Source organism: Salmo salar, chromosome ssa19 (assembly GCF_905237065.1).
Source record: "Salmo salar chromosome ssa19, Ssal_v3.1, whole genome shotgun sequence".
Taxonomy (NCBI): Eukaryota; Metazoa; Chordata; class Actinopteri; order Salmoniformes; family Salmonidae; genus Salmo; species Salmo salar.
The window spans coordinates 17,207,201-17,223,347 of NC_059460.1; the positions used below are offsets into that span (position 1 = coordinate 17,207,201).

General features: G+C 40.4%; 1 protein-coding gene across 7 annotated transcripts; it reads right to left on the reverse strand.

The window, feature by feature from the left end:
• Nucleotides 1-374: 374 nt before the first annotated feature.
• Nucleotides 375-16,064, reverse strand: LOC106578540 (cAMP-responsive element modulator). Of its 7 annotated transcripts, none has more exons than XM_045702137.1 (7): nucleotides 15,987-16,010; nucleotides 12,966-13,041; nucleotides 12,717-12,817; nucleotides 12,510-12,634; nucleotides 8,641-8,829; nucleotides 2,952-3,108; nucleotides 375-1,325 (listed from the first exon to the last, which is right to left on the reverse strand). In XM_045702137.1, exons 2-7 carry the CDS (start codon nucleotides 13,029-13,031, stop codon nucleotides 1,178-1,180), a joined length of 786 nt encoding a protein of 261 aa, XP_045558093.1. In that variant the 5' UTR covers nucleotides 13,032-13,041; nucleotides 15,987-16,010; the 3' UTR covers nucleotides 375-1,177. The 7 variants fall into 7 exon arrangements, with proteins under 7 accessions (XP_045558093.1, XP_014012950.1, XP_014012949.1 ...); XM_014157475.2 differs by lacking the exon at nucleotides 15,987-16,010 and adding an exon at nucleotides 13,927-14,140; XM_014157474.2 differs by lacking the exon at nucleotides 15,987-16,010 and adding an exon at nucleotides 13,498-13,911.
• Nucleotides 16,065-16,147: the final 83 nt, after the last annotated feature.

The window sequence follows — 16,147 nt, forward strand, 5'->3', positions numbered from 1 at the left end:
GGTATTGTGTGTAGAATGCCGACAACATTTTATTTAATCAATTTTAGAATAAGGCTGTAACGTAACAACATTTGGAAAAAGTCTAGGGGTCTGAATACTTTCTGAATGCACTGTATATGTGTGAAATGTAATTAATCAAATGTATATTCACAGCTGGAGATTTGGTACAGGCAGGCATATTATGATGCATCTTTTGTAAGTAAGCAAATGTTTTCATTCATTGTAAAGTACCTGGGACAGGGAGCCCATTATTGCGTTAAAATTGTGTTACTGCAACTAACATTAAAATGGTTACTTTGAGCAATATGAAAACTATATCAAGGTCAGTTAATTAAAATACAGAGAAATCACACCAAAAATGTGATTTTCAATGCTGTGTAAAACATTTTATTTGAGAATCAAATTGATATAAAAGCATTATAAGGAGTTTTTCACTTACAAAACAATATACTTGAATTTGAACAATAGTGCAGATTAGAGAAATACATTCAAGAAGGGTCATGGGTTAACTTAAAAGTTTGTCTAAAACAATTCAGCTAACAACATTAAACACATGAACTATGAACAAAAGCTCGGGAGGTTTGTGCTTTGTGACATCAGGGTATATATTCAACCAATAAAACGTCTCTTTACGAAGATTAAATACAGAAATGTAAAACAAAAAAGCACTGTGCATGAAGCATTTAAGATTTCTAACAATAAAAAACAACTAAATAAATAGTAATGAAATAGTACAATAAACTTTTTATTTGTATTTTTTTATCCCTCTTATAGAACAGTAATATATGCTGGTTAGTTTCTTTGTAAAATGTAATTTAAGATAGAGCTCTCTATGCAAGCCCTAGTCTCTACAAAATAATGCCTATACATTGCTATATGTGCAGGCCTGAGACTCCACATGTCATTCAGGATAAACCTCTGGGGGCATTTTGTCTGATAAATCTTCAAATAACAGATCTTCAATGAGAATGTTTAAAACAATTTAAAAGCGAATGCCATATAACCATAGGCATTGTGTTTTGATATGGCATATTTTATTGAAAATAAACATATTCATTACTGTGGAATGTTATGTACAGTAGCTGGTTATAATAGGCATAAATAACATGTCTCTATAGGGCGTGTATGTACAGTATGCTGTACTGTTACTGACGTGTATGTACAGTATGCTGTACTGTTACTGACTCGACTTAATTCCATACATTTCCTTAAAGTAGTTTAGCTCATCCATGAGCTTCTTGTTCTGGGCCTCCAGCATGGTGAGGCGAGTCTCCAGACAGCGAATATACTCTCTCTTCCTCCGCCGGCACTCTTTGGCTGCCTGCCTGCAACAAGGAAAAGCAACAGGGGCTCCTCATAATACTCACTGTATTCGCGCCACAACTGGCCAGATACTGTAAATGTTGTATGACGACAGTACGGAACATGTCTTCTAAACAAGTGGATCGGGAAAAGAGGTGTTGTTCTTTTATATTTTGGTGTGTGAGAGCAGATGCTGGACATCGAGTCAAAGCGGATTCTCCAAGATACCCTTACAGTTATCTGTAAACTGTTACTGCGGCGCACACCCTCAAGCCATTAGCAGTCTGTGGTCATTCAACTTTGTGGCAATAGATGTCTTTAAGCGCTTTTAGTTCCTCAATGAGAGTCCTGTTTTGATTTTCGAGCACAGCCACCCGATTCTCAAGACATTTTACATATTCCTTCTTCTTTCGGCGACACTCGCGGGCAGCCTCCCTGGAAGCAACAACACACAGCCTCTGTGAAAAGACTGGTAGCTACAGACAAAGATACCGAGGCCCTACGTCCATAACAAGAAAGGCTTACATCCAGTATTTTAACAATCACTCACAGTAAGTTTCAGTCAAGACTGATAATGGCAATAACACCACAACAAATCAACATGCAGGAGACTACATTTGCCTGTGCAGAACTGTGACATAATACTACATGCAACAGCAGAGTTAGTCTTTAGTGACAAACATTCAGGTGAAAGCACGACAAAGCACAGAAACGCACAACAAGCATGTCCGTGTGTGTTCTGAGGCAAATGGTGGCACTCGAAAAAAGGCAGGCCAAGAATGCAGTATACAGCACATGCATGTTAATTAATAGCATTTATGAATGAAAAAAATCATGTTATTAGCATTTTTATGATTATCTGTTCCATCATGATTAGCCAACATTCTCATGCAGGACCCGCATCGATCATAAGGCTGTTTAGTACACACATCAAAAAATACTATAGTGTATACCATGGTAAGAATACTATAGTATTCACTGTAGTGTTTCTGCAGACTTCACTGTAGTATTCACTGTAGTGTTTTTGGACTGTAGTATACTATAGTATTTATTGTAGTGTTTTTGTGGACTGTAGTATTTAATGTATTTTTGGGGGACTGTAGTATAGTGTAGTATTTACTGTAGTGTTTTTGCGCACTCTAGCATACTGTAGCATTTACTTTAGTGTTTTTGTTTTATTATCTTTTACATAAAAGTGGGAGACTTTCTCCTTGAGGAAACCTACTGGAGAAATACTAAAAGGGTAAATGCTCCATAACCTGTAGGTATAGGTATGTAACCATAGGGAACACAATACATGGTCTATATTTGGCACGGGTGGCACAAATTAGAATATGGGGGAGGGGAATTGACAGTGTACATGCAAATTAAATACTGTAGTTTAAAAAAGGTCTTGTTTTTGTGGACTGCAGTGTTTTTGCTGACAATTCTGTATTATTTACTACAGTGTTTTTTTGGTGGATAGTACCGTATTATTTACTATAGTATTCTACAGTATACTACAAAAATCTATACTAAGTACTACACATGATCGAGGGATACTACAGTGTGTGGTATAGTATTCTACAGTATACTACATAATTCTATAGTAAGTACAGTAGTATTCTATAGTAAACTGTAGTATTTATTTTAATGTGGGTGTAGTCTACCTGTTCTTCATGAGGCGGAGTTGTCTCTTGCGTGTGGTCTCGTCAGCCACGTGTGGGGGGCTGTGCAGGGAGCCTGGAGAGCCAGCCATCACAACGCCCTGGGGCAGGCTGGAGGTGGGAGTGCAGATCTGGTAGCCTGACATGTCACCAGTGGAAGCTGAACAGAAACACAGAAATGGGGAACACTTCTTAGAGCAGTACCATTTGTATTAGCTGCTATCTTGCTGAACAGAAGGCATCCACCGCCTTAAAAGTACAGAAAGGTAAGTTGTCTAATTAATTCAGTGACTAAAAAGTATGGAAGAATACGTCGGTGGATTAAGCAATAAGGTTCTGATGTCATCCGATTCCTATGGGTGTGAGTGGTGACGTGAGAGAGGATAGGATCGCTACACAGACAGGCTCTACAGAGATCTGAACAATATAAAATGCCGAGGAATTTGACTATTTGAATTTCAATTCAACATGTTAGTTTCAATTCCATCCAAATTCCATCCAAAATCAGTCAGAGAACAAAGTACATTGTTTTGTAGACGCAAACCATTTGATGAAGCACTGAGAGAGTGTTATTGCCATCTCTATGTACAGTAGCCTACTTCTCTTTAAATAAACTTTCTCTGTGCCACGGGAGCTGCCTGCATATCATTGCATATGGTGATTCATTTGGTAACGTCTTGCTCTCGCAAAAGGAACTGCTGGTAATCACAACATGACTGGGACTGACGTCAATGTCCATCTTATTTGCCGGTTAGCATTTACATTTCCCTGCTGGGGTCCTGTTCCAGGAAAACAAGTGACGTCAGCCACTGTGTGTGCGCGCTTTGAGTGGGCAGAGCATCGAAGCATTTCACAGAGAGGGAGAGAAGAGAGGGGGGGGGGGGGGATGGACGGACAGAGCGCACAGGGAAACACTGAAAATATTCCAATCGTATTCAGCGTGTTGCAATTTGCTTTTTATTTCACAAGACTGATATTTCCCAGGCTCTTATGCAGTTTTATAAAAGTCAAACCAAGACATTCAAGGATACTCATGTTAAATGACATGTAATTCTAATGTATTTGCTTTGAGAAGAAAATAAATCCTAAGCAATACAACAACTGTGTCATATCTTAAAAACCTCAGCTCTCAGGATATCAACACATTTTCAATACCTTTATTACTTCATGGTGAGTTCAATACCTTTATAGTACATTTTCCTTATTTTTATTAGCGAATGTCTGTAGACAATTATTATTGTATAATATCATACAATAACAATCTTCTACAGTTAAGAGTCAAAATTCATCATTAATCCAAAAAGCAGAGGCTACGCAGGCTGTACAGTATTAGCGTAGCACAAAGGCAGAAGAGTTCCTCTACAGTTACCATTTTCTCTTTAACTTTCTCATGAAGTAAAAGATTAAAGTGAACATACCTGACTCAGTCTCATCCCCAGCAACAGCCATATCTGTTCTTTAGAGGTCCAAAAGAAACCCTTTATCTCAGCTCTCTAACAGAAATGTTTCCAAAACCACCAGCTATGTGTGTAATCACAATTAAGGGCATTGACATCACTATGACATCATTTGCCTCCTGATGTCAATGATGACATGCATTGCTCTATAAGTCCTCCCCCTACACTGGTATGTACCAGTATTGCTTTAGCTTTTTTTTTTGGTCCGACAAAAGGTTTGAGTAGCTTCTCAAATGTGTTCATATCACCAACCCCAAAACGTTTTTCAAGATTATTTGTGTCGCTTTTTGAAACATTGGATGTGAATGATATAATACACTAACATAAACAACTGACAAAAACACATGACAGCACTCTAGTTAATACTACTTAAATACTTAATAGACTGCTGTAAACATAATTTCTGTACAATGTGATTTCTATGTAATGCTCAAATTATGACATTCCAGTTGAGTGACTTTTCTCACTTAATTTGAAGTGTCCAAGCTTTAATAATAATAATAATAAAATAGATTTTTAAAGCGCTTTTCATTATACAGAATAATCTCTAAGTGCATAAAATCTATATCTTTTTACCAAATAGAAAAAGAAATTGACACAACTAGACAGGGCAACCGACACAAAGAACCCAGCTGTCACTATAAGAGCCAAGGACACCAAGGAGCACAGCTATCAACAGAAAGCCTTCCTAAAGAGAAAGGTCTTTAGGCCCGTTTTAAAGGAGCCCAGAGTCTGTTGTGCTTTCAGGTGGTCCGGGAGTGCATTCCAGAGGTTTGGGGCGGTCGAGCTGAATGCCCGATCCCCCAAGTAGCGGAATTTGGTCCTGGGGGGTGTGGAAGAGCAGAATATTGCTTGACCTGAGGGTGCGGGTGGGGTTATGGAGGGAGAGCAGTTCTTTGAGATAAGGAGGGGCACTGCCATGAATACACTGGAAAGACTGCAAGAGGGTTTTGAATTCAATCCGGAATGAGACAGGGAGCCAGTGCAGAGATTCCAGGATGGGGGTGATGTGACGGTGTTTCTGCACTTTCATCAAGATCCTGGCAGTGCTGTTCTGGATGTATTGGCGCTTCTGGAGACTCCTGCCCGGGATCCCGATGAAGAGTACTATGCAGTAGTACGGCCTTGATGACTAATTTAAAGGTCCAGTGCAGTCAATAACGTGATTTTCCTGGGTTTTATATATATTTCCACACAATGTATAATACTGTGAAATTGTGAAAATTATGATAATGTCCTTTTTGGGGCAGCAGGCAGCCTAGTGGTTAGAGCGTTGAGCCAGTAACCGAAAGGTCGCTGGATCGAATCCCCGAGCTGACAAGGAAAAATCTGTCGTTCTGCCCCTGAACAAGGCAGTTAACACACTGTGCCCCGGTAGGCCGTCATTGTAAAATAAGAATTTGTTCTTAACTGACTTGCCTAGCTAAATAAATGTTCAATTTCAAAAATGAAATAGAATTTGTGTAAGGGCTGTTTGAAAAGACTGCCTGAAATTTCTGCCTGTTTTGGTGGGATGGAGTTTTGGCCTTCCATGGTGACATCACCATATGGAAAGTGAGTCATTATGAAAGAGTTCCAAACCACTCTGGCAATAACAGCAAATTTTTCAGTTTTCCCCTTAATTGGGAAGGACGGGCTAGTGGTAATGGCTGGAGTGGAATGGTATGAAATACATCAAACCCACGGTTTCCATCTGTTTGATGCCATTCCATTTAATCCGTTCCAGCCGTCCTCCCCTCAGCAGCCTCCACTGGACCACTCCCAGACAGTCCTAGCACAATTCTTGCTTGAGAAGCTATTTTAGTTTATTTTTGACCATTTCAATTCTTGCTAAGAAGGTTTATAAAAAAAATTTTTTATAAACATCACAGCTAGAAATTATTTGACAGAGATAAAAACGTCTGCATTGGACCTTTAACAACAGCTGGTTAGTGTTTTCACTGGAATTTGTTTGCAGTGGTGGTAAGGGTCGTAGAGGCCTACAATTCTTTGGGGTTGTACAACTGTGATTTGGGTTGAACGACTGTGAGAGGGTCAGTTCCGGTGACTTTTTAAAAGGACATTCTACTCCAAAATGAATGAAAATTAAATGATGCTGACAACAACTAAAATATAATTTCAGAATTAAGGCCAATCACATATTGGTCCATATTATCAGAAAGGTGTGCTATTTAGCAATAACCTCAATCCCCTGTAGCCCAACTGATGCAGCATAGTCAGTGGCTATAAATAAATAGGCTGAAGCAGAGGGTTTTCCATCTGCATTTACCCCATTGGGCAAATCATTACCTAGTCTTAGATCACAAACAGTAAACCCCCCTGGAGGTCGCCCCTATAGAATTAGGCATTAGAATACCAGAATGGACATTAACCTTCTTATGGCGGGAGAAAGGTAAGCCATTTTGGTCAAGGCGTTGGTCAACAATGGTTTGCCAGTTCTGTGATAAGACACTGTGTAAAATAATTTATTTGAAGATTGTATCTGCACTGTATGTTTGTTAGCTAGCTAGCCAGACAGTTTTAGAGGTATGATTCCATTAACTTTTCAATTAACTGCCAATATACCAACATTCCATTCAAACAATTGAACTTTTTTCCGCTTCCATGAAACTCGACCAAAACAATGGAAATGCATGGAAAAGTGTGGGGGAAAGATGCTGTGGGGGTAAGATCCCTAACCTAATCTGCCCCCCAGTAAAATTAGCCTACATTTAGGCCTTGTTATATGTGTATTTTAACACTATGTTGAAATAAAAATTGGAGTATAACGCTTGTATGGATGTCAACCCCAATACATATTGATGTCATCATCAATCAACTGCATTAAGAGTTAAAAATAACTTTGACTACCACCACCAATTTCTGTATGCTAGCTATGCTACCAGCTTATACGAAACCACTTGTTCTAAACCTGAAAAGGGGACAACTTCTGTTATGCAGCGAAACCAAATACACTGAGTATACAAATAGACTGATCAGGTGAAAGCCTTGAGACATTTTTAAGCCTTGAGACATGGATTGTGTATGTGTGTTATTCAAAGGATGAATGGGCAAGACAAAATATGTAAGTGCCTTTGAAAGGGGTACGGTAGTAGGGGCCAGGTGCACCGATTTGCGTCCAGAAATGCGACACTGCTGGGTTTTTAACACTCAACAGTTTCCCATGTTTATCAAAAGTGGTGCACCACCCAAAGGACATCCAGCCAACTTGACAACTATGGGAAGCATTGGAGTCAACATGGGCCAACATTCCTATGGAACGCTTTTGACACCTTGTAGAGTCTGAGGGCCAAATGGGTGGGGTGCATCTCAATATTAGGAAGGTGTTCTTAATGTTTTGTGCACTCAGTGTATATCCAAATCAAACTTTAGTAACCACATTGTGAGCCTGTTACAATACATCAACCATGACGAATTTCACAAATATCCACTTTGTTAGATTTGTTGAATGTTCGCCAATCCAGCGTCCTTCTATCCCCCACGGTCTGCGTTCCACCTCTTTAACGGCATCTACGCAGTCAATCCACAGCCTTAGACAAGTTGTAAATGCAACAAGTACTGATATTGTATCATACAACAGCACGCTCAGCTTACCAAGAAAACAAAAATGTAGACATTTATGGTCTGTTGACATATTTTAGAGGCTATTTATACAGAAAATTCGTATAAAACCCAAGTAAAATGTATTTATGATTATATGACAATATTTTAAATTTAAACAAAAATATTTATATTACACAATTTCTGATATATCACACCTTTGTTATATTTTTCTTGCATAAGTAAAAACAAGATTATGCCTCTAGTGCCATTCATTCCAATTATAGAGACTGGTTTGGATTTCTCCATGACCAATATGGCTGCCATTTTCACCCCATTCTGGAACTTCGAGGGTTTATGACATAGCCCTTCTAGTAATTTAATAGGATTCTTTTTATTATTTTTATAAGCTGACCAACTAAATAGGTAAACTATTCTACTATGGGGTTGTCTGATTTTGCTGTTGGTTACTCGTGTTATTGGTTGAGGAAAATAGAATGTGGACAACAATTTATGAGATATCGTTGTAGGCAAAATTCGCATAACCAATGGTACTGGGGCTCATCCCCACCTGGCTCTCGTTTAGATCATAGGTGCCGTACTCAGCCCAGGCGGGCTCTGGCCCAATTTAACCCCTGCTAATAATCTAATCCAACTGATGGCAGACCTTGATGGTGAGGGACTAGAGCATTTACCTTTTACCATCACCTTGTTGCCTTGCATATAGAACTGCTGAGTGCCATCTCCTGACTGTTGGGAATACTGGACGATGGCTGCAGCAGACTGGGGGTTTCCAGAGTTGGACATGGTCAGAGGCTGCAGGGCCTGTAGACCCCTAGGTAGAGCACTGGTCAGCTGGATGGCACCATCCTGAGTAAAGGCAACTGAGGACAACAAACGAATAGGGGTTAAATTGGGCCAGGGCCTGCATTTACCCCATAGGTAATGATTGGCCCAATGAGGTAAATGCAGATCGGCAACTATCTGCTTCAGCTAATTTATTTATAGCCAGTGACTACGCTGCATCAGTTGGGCTACTAAAGGTGATCATGCTTATTGCTAAATAGCACACCTCCCTGATAATATGGACCAATATGTTATTATGTATCCTTGTCCACAACAGTTGTTGCACGATCTCTAATATTAAGGAAGTCTCTAGGTTCTGGTTGCCCGAGTTCTCATGATAAACTGTAGACCACACTATTTACCAAGAGTTTTCATCTATATTTTTCATAGCTGTCTATTTACCGTCACCTCTACTCTACATACGAGACGCATGCAAAGCTCTCCTTCGCCCTCCATTTGGCAAATCTGACCATAACTCCATCCTCTTAATTCCTGTTTACAAGAAAAACTCAAAACATGAAGTACCAGCGATGCAATCAATACATAAGTCTTCCGATGAAGTTACAGGACTGTTTCACTAGCACAAGTTGGAATTTGTTCCGTGATTCATCCGATGGCATTGAGGAGTTTAACGTATCAGTCACTGGCTTCATTAATAAAGCCCCGTTTCCACTGGCACTTAAAAGGAGGGCCAATTAGGGCCAAATTCGAGCTGGCTCAAATGGAATTCTCAAATTTGAGCTGGGTCAATGAAAACCCGGGTCAGCGCAGCCCAGTTTCACAACTGGTGCCAGCTCAAATGGAATTCGGGCTGGTAACACCATTTCTATTGAACCACCAAGCTGATCACTGCTGGATGCTGACAACGTTTAGCTAGCTCATCTGGGCTTGTTGCTGTTAGCTAGCACATGGACAAACAGTACTGCAGTAGTCAGACATGACACAAATTACCACCATAGCTGGATCCATTCATTTTTGCACGACACAATATAATTGTATGAGAACAGTCAGCTCTCGAATGCTAGCTACCTAACGTTAGCATGCAAGTCAAAGTTGAAACAAGCTAGTTAGCTAACGTGAGCTAGCAGGAATTTTAGCTGGCCAGGTCGTATGAAAAGCTAGGTAGCTACATCATACTGTATTAAACCTGTCATCTGGTTTGCTTGGTTAACTAGCTAGCTAATACCCAATGCCATGGCAAGCAAGGTAGAAATTAAGCTAGCTAGCTAGCCTGTTATGCTAGCGACAACGCTAACCTTTTACAGACTTCAAAGTGCCAATGGAAACAGGGCTTGAGTGCATGGACGACATAGTCCACACAGTGACCGTACAAACATATCCTAACCAGAAGCCATGGATTACAGGCAACATCCACACTGAGCTAAAGACTAGAGCTGCCGCTTTCAAGGAGCAGAACACAAATCCGGACGCTTATAAAAAAACAATCCTGCTACGGCATCCGACGAACCATCAAACAAGCAAAGTGTCAATACAGGACTTAGATCGGATCCTACTACACTGGCTCTGATGCTTGTCGGATATGGCAGGGCTTGCAAACTATCATGGATTACAAAGGGAAACCCAGACACGAGCTGCCAAGTGACGCGAGCCTAACAGACAAGCTAAATGCCTTCTATACTTGCATCGAGGCAAGCAACACCGAAACATGCATGAGAGCACCAGCTGTTCCGGACAACTGTGTGATCACGCTCTCTGTAGCAGATTTGAGTAAGACCTATAAAAACAGGTCAACATTCAGACAGATTACAAGGACACGTACTCGGAGCATGTGATGACCCAACAACAAGTGTCTTCACTGACATTTTCAACCTCTTCCCATGTTTCAAGCAGACCACCATAGTCCCTGTGCCCAAGAACACCAAGGTAACCTGTCTAAATGACTAGGTTGTGTTATTATTGTGAAGCACTCACATCCGTAGCCATGAAATGCTTTGAAAGGCTGCACATCAAAACCATCATCGCAGACACCCTGGACCCACTCCAATTTGCATACTGCCCCAACAGATCCACAGATGACATAATCTCTATTGCACTCTACACTACCCTTTCCCACCTGGACAAAATGAACACCTACGTGAGAATGCTGTTCATTGACTACAGCTCAGCATTCAACACTATAGTGCACTCCAAGCTCATCACTAAACTAAGGACCCTGGGATTAAACACCTCCCTCTGCAATTGGATACTGGACTTTGAAGGTCGCCTGCAGGTGGTGATTATAGGCAACAACACATCCACTACGCTGACCCTCAACATGGGGGGCCCTCAGGGGTGTGTGCTTAGCCCCCTCCCTGTACTTCCTGTTCACCCACGACTACATGGCCGCACACAACTCCAACATCATCATGAAGTTTGCTGACGACATGACGGTGGTAGGCCTGATCACCGACGACAATGAGACAGCCTACAGGGAGGAGGTCAGAGACCTGCCAGTGTGGTGCCAGGACAACAACCTCTCCTTTAACGTCAGCTGAGTGTAGACTACAGGAAACAGAGGGCCGAGTTTGCCCCCATTCACATCGACGGGGCTATAGTGGAGATGGTCGAGAGCTTCAAGTTCTTTGGTTTCCATATCACTAAGGACCTATTATGGTCCAAACGGTACTGGACCGCAAAGTCTGGGACCAAAAGGCTCCTGAACAGCTTCTACACCAATGCCATAAGACTGCTGAACAGTTCATTAAACGACTACCCGGATTTTCTGCTTTTCACCCCCTACCTACATGTACTTCAATCAATCACCTAATCAAACCTACATGTACATACAGTATTACCTTAATCATTCAGGGTGGCAGGTAGCCTAGTGGTTAGCGCGTTGGACTTGTAACGGAAAGGTTGCAAGATCGGATCTCGAGCTGACACGGTAAACATCTGTCGTTCTGCCCCTGAACAAGACAGTTAACCCACTGTTCCTATGCTGTCATTGAAAATAAGAATTTGTTCTTAACCGAGTTGCCTAGTTAAATAATAGGTTAAAAAAATGAAATGTAACACTCCAACTACCTCGTACACTGTACTGGTACTCCATGTATATAGCCTCTTTATTGTGTTACTATTTTATTTTTATCCATTTGTTCATTTTCTTACTTTTAACTACATTGTTGGGAATTGGCTTGTCATAAGTAAGTAAGCATTTCATGGTAAAGTCTACACTTGTTTTATTTGGTGCATGTGACATTTCATTTGATATGGACCAATATGTTACTGGGCTTAATTATGGAGGGGGAAATTATATTTGTCAGCATACATTTTTTTCCATTCATTTTGGAGTAGAATGTCCTTTTAGAAAGTCACCAGAACCTCTACATTGTGGCCTCATGACCTTTGATACCACTGATAAATAAATCCAGGGGGAAAAAAATTCAACAATCATTGATTTGTTTTGTTGTTAAAGCTTGGACACTTCAAATTAAGTGAAAACGTTATGCCCACATGTTTTAAAATGAAAAGGCACTGGACTGGATTGTCATCATTTGAGCATAACATATACATCACATGCGATTTGGTTATGCAGAAATGGTGTAAACAGCTGCCAATTACATCAGTTTATTAATTAAGAGCGTGTAGTATGCGGTCTTGTCCTTTCACATAACCAAATCAACTATGGACTATCAGAGACTGAGATGTGTCAAATACATCTGGATTTTTAAATAAACATATTTATTTTGAAACACATGTCCTTTCCAGTGAGACTTACTGAACTGGCCATGGTTTGTCTGATAAATAGAGGCTGGCATGCCGGGCCCTGGTGGGACACTGCAAGGCGCTACCTCTTCTTTTATCTCTTCAACTTTTGGACCTGCTGGATCTGAAGACACTTTTCTGAGGAGAAAAACAAATTTGCAAAGATGACTGTGAAATAAATGTATTGCAGCTCTATTATTCTACACTTTAATTTAAAGACCTGTATGGCTGTCTTCTGGAGGGAAGCTCTCTCCTGTTGTGTGCATTAGAAACATCTTCGTTTGAGTTTCTGTCCTCTGATTTTGCTCTCCTTGTTGCTACCTGGGAAATGAAATCGTCCATTAACAGTTGATATGTCTGGCTTATATGCAAGTCTACAGCGTCACAGTCATCTGGAGAATATGCGTAGGGATGATGGACATCTGCAGATCATAACACTTTGAGGAACGTCTATCTCAATTTTAAATACCTGTGCTAGTGATGATAGCGAACCACTGCTGCCATGCTCCTGCATTTGACAGGCATTGCTTTCCATGATAATCGTCCTATAAAGAATAAAAAGGTGGGCAAATTAATTGTTGGCCAATTAACGTTAGTTGTCATACTACTACCTCTGCCAAATGCTAACGTTACTGTGTTGGAACAAAACCTTGCACTGGGCGGCTGCACATCCTGGCTTTGGGTCACCAATGCCAGAACACTGTGTGGCTAAGCGTAACTACATTACAAACTCTTGTCTTGACCGTGACTGTGTGCTAGCAAGGTTCACAATAACCAACCATATTGTTTCCACTTTCAAGCTATCTTCTCCATTGGCATGCTCAAGGTGGTGGTGGTAGCTAAAGTTAGCAACCTAACGTTTCAGTTAGGCCACTGGATGTTACATTATTAGATTGGGTACAGTCGCTAGCTAAGTAACAAGCTGAATAAGCAGTAGTTAGCTATTTGCTAACTTAGCTAGGTAGCTAGCTGGGTAGTATCCTTTTTTCCCGCTAACTTACCAATAGATAGCGAATGTAGCCACTGATTGACGTTAAAAATCACTGATTACGCCGCGAATGGATGGTCTGAGAACCAATGCACACGTAACACCACGTCAGCTCTGATGCAGCTGAAATCTGCGAGGAACTCAATGGCGTCCAAACCAAATTCGAAAAGTACTGCGAATATAAATTACTTTAGCTGGCTGTGAACGGAGTCTAGGTGCGTTGTTGGCTAATATGTGGCTAACTACCTCAAAATTAATATCAACAAATATCGCTGTCGATTAGAGTTCAATGGAAATTTTAACCGTATTTATTTAAAAATCATAATAGATCGTACGCGCGCGATGCATATCATTTCAAGTGTTTTTGATTGGACAGAGCCAACTTTCTTCTTGGAACGTTTAACTCCTGCCGCCAAATCCCCATCCCAGTCAAAATGCTCACCCGGTCTACCCTGTAAACACCCATTCAGTGACTGTTGCACAAGCATCCATTCACATGGTCCAGATCTTGAGATTGTCTGATCCGGAAGGCTCATCACCATTCAGGTCTGTGTTGCTTTGTTACCACTTGTCCATAGCTACTGTAGCTAAGCCTACTACTTGTAGCAGAGTATCGATCGACACGTCAATTAATAATTACATGACATTACATTTAAGTCATTTAGCAGACGCTCTTATCCAGAGCGACTTACAAATTGGTGCATTCACCTTATGATAGCCAGTGGAACAACCACTTTACAATAGTGCATCTAAATCTTTTAAGAGGGGGGGTAGAAGGTGTCTCCGGAAGGTGGTGATTGACTCCGCTGTCCTGGCGTCGTGAGGGAGCTTGTTCCACCATTGGGGTGCCAGAGCAGCGAACAGTTTTGACTGGGCTGAATAAGAGTAGCGAGCGACATCTGGTGGTTTTAGGTCAGTAAATCGACCCCTTTGGCTGCAGACAGACTTCCCACCAACACAACACTACCAAATATTTGTTTAATAAGTATCTGTGAGAGATTGTTACATGAGATTAAAATGTATATCTAACTTTGAAACTAAAGTACATATGTTATTCAGTCTAATTGTAATTGAATGTTGTTTATGTGCTAAGAGTATGTTATGTTCATTTTCAACATTTTGGGCATCTCTGGATCTCCTAATTTAATAATTATGTGCCTCTAGGCAAATACATTACATTGACACAGAGTAAAATCAAATATGTGTATTTCGTGTAAATGTAATATGATATGAATAGTATTCGTGACACAGCACTGCCTCGCATTCCTTATTGCTTTTATAAAACTGTTACCAACATATTAAAATAACATTGAATTACATATTTTCATTAAAAGTTATTTTGATGAGTCAATTCATACAATTTCATTCTTCCACCAGAAAATATAGTCCGGACAAAAATCTGGTTGTTTGTTCTTTTGGTCATGTTGCTACAGACGCGAAGGCAGTCATGAATTATTTTTTGCATCGTTGCTATGCAAAAGGATTTGTCACAGATAGAACAATGAGTCAGATATTTCACCGGATGTATACATGTGAAGCATCCGGTTGGCGTTTCCCACTCACTACCAAATATGGTGATGAAAGGAAGCCCAGTGGCCGGCAGTGGGAGAAGATGGATTTTGGCCGACATTCTGCAAATTTTCTCATCGATGAAACATTTGATCTCCAATTTTATGTTTCCAAAACTAGAATCTGTACCAAACAGAGTGGACTGCGTTTTGTAGACTTTACCCTTTGAAAAAGTTTCAAAAAAAGTATGCAAATAAATGCTAGAACGAATCAATCTAACTAGCTCTGCCAACCTCCTTGCTTGTTCTGCCCACTATGATGAATTTGCTCCCATTGGAAACGACAGGCTCTGGTCTATATTGGGTTAGTTATACAATTATTTGGACTGGTCGTCCGTTCTAAACAAAATGGTTGCTATGCAGGCTGGATAAAGTTATTGTCACTCGCTAGCTAGTCAATCACGTCAAACAATGAACCTGGAATGACAGTACACTAGCTACATTTTCGTTTGTTTTAGCTTTTTTCTATTGACAATTACTTGGATATTTCCATGATATTGACGTGATGGCTCAGAAAAAGTTGTCTTGTCTCCTCTGGGCACTGTTCACTCTATGTATGGTACTAAGAGATATTAACCCCAGCTGTACCAAACTAAATGTTAGACTGGAAGCAAGGGGGAATTAAATGTGCGAGTTGAGATCAATACAAGAGATGATTCTGACAGCAACATGAACATGATATTCTCATTGAAGGCGCAGTGATACTTTTCAGATGGAACTGTTAGCAGGCATAGGTGTGTATTTAATGACCAATAGAGCACGGCTTGGAACACTGCTCGTCCAATCAGCATCCAGGAGCCAAACAACAAGTTTTATACAGTAATACAGTGTGACACAGTCAATATTCAAGAACACTTGAATGACACACAACTTTTTAAGTAGACTGGTTCTTAACCCTTCCAATCATACTAATAACATACTAATAATAGCCTACCGTATATATTTTAGTATTCCTACTTCACATCTTGCATTTGTACATCTGAAGAAATGTACATTAGTTTTCATACGCATTTTTGCTCTACCTTACAGCTCCCAAACGGGTACCCGTAGTTTGTGCCGACACCATTAGAAAATAGGGATGTTTTTGCCTTACAA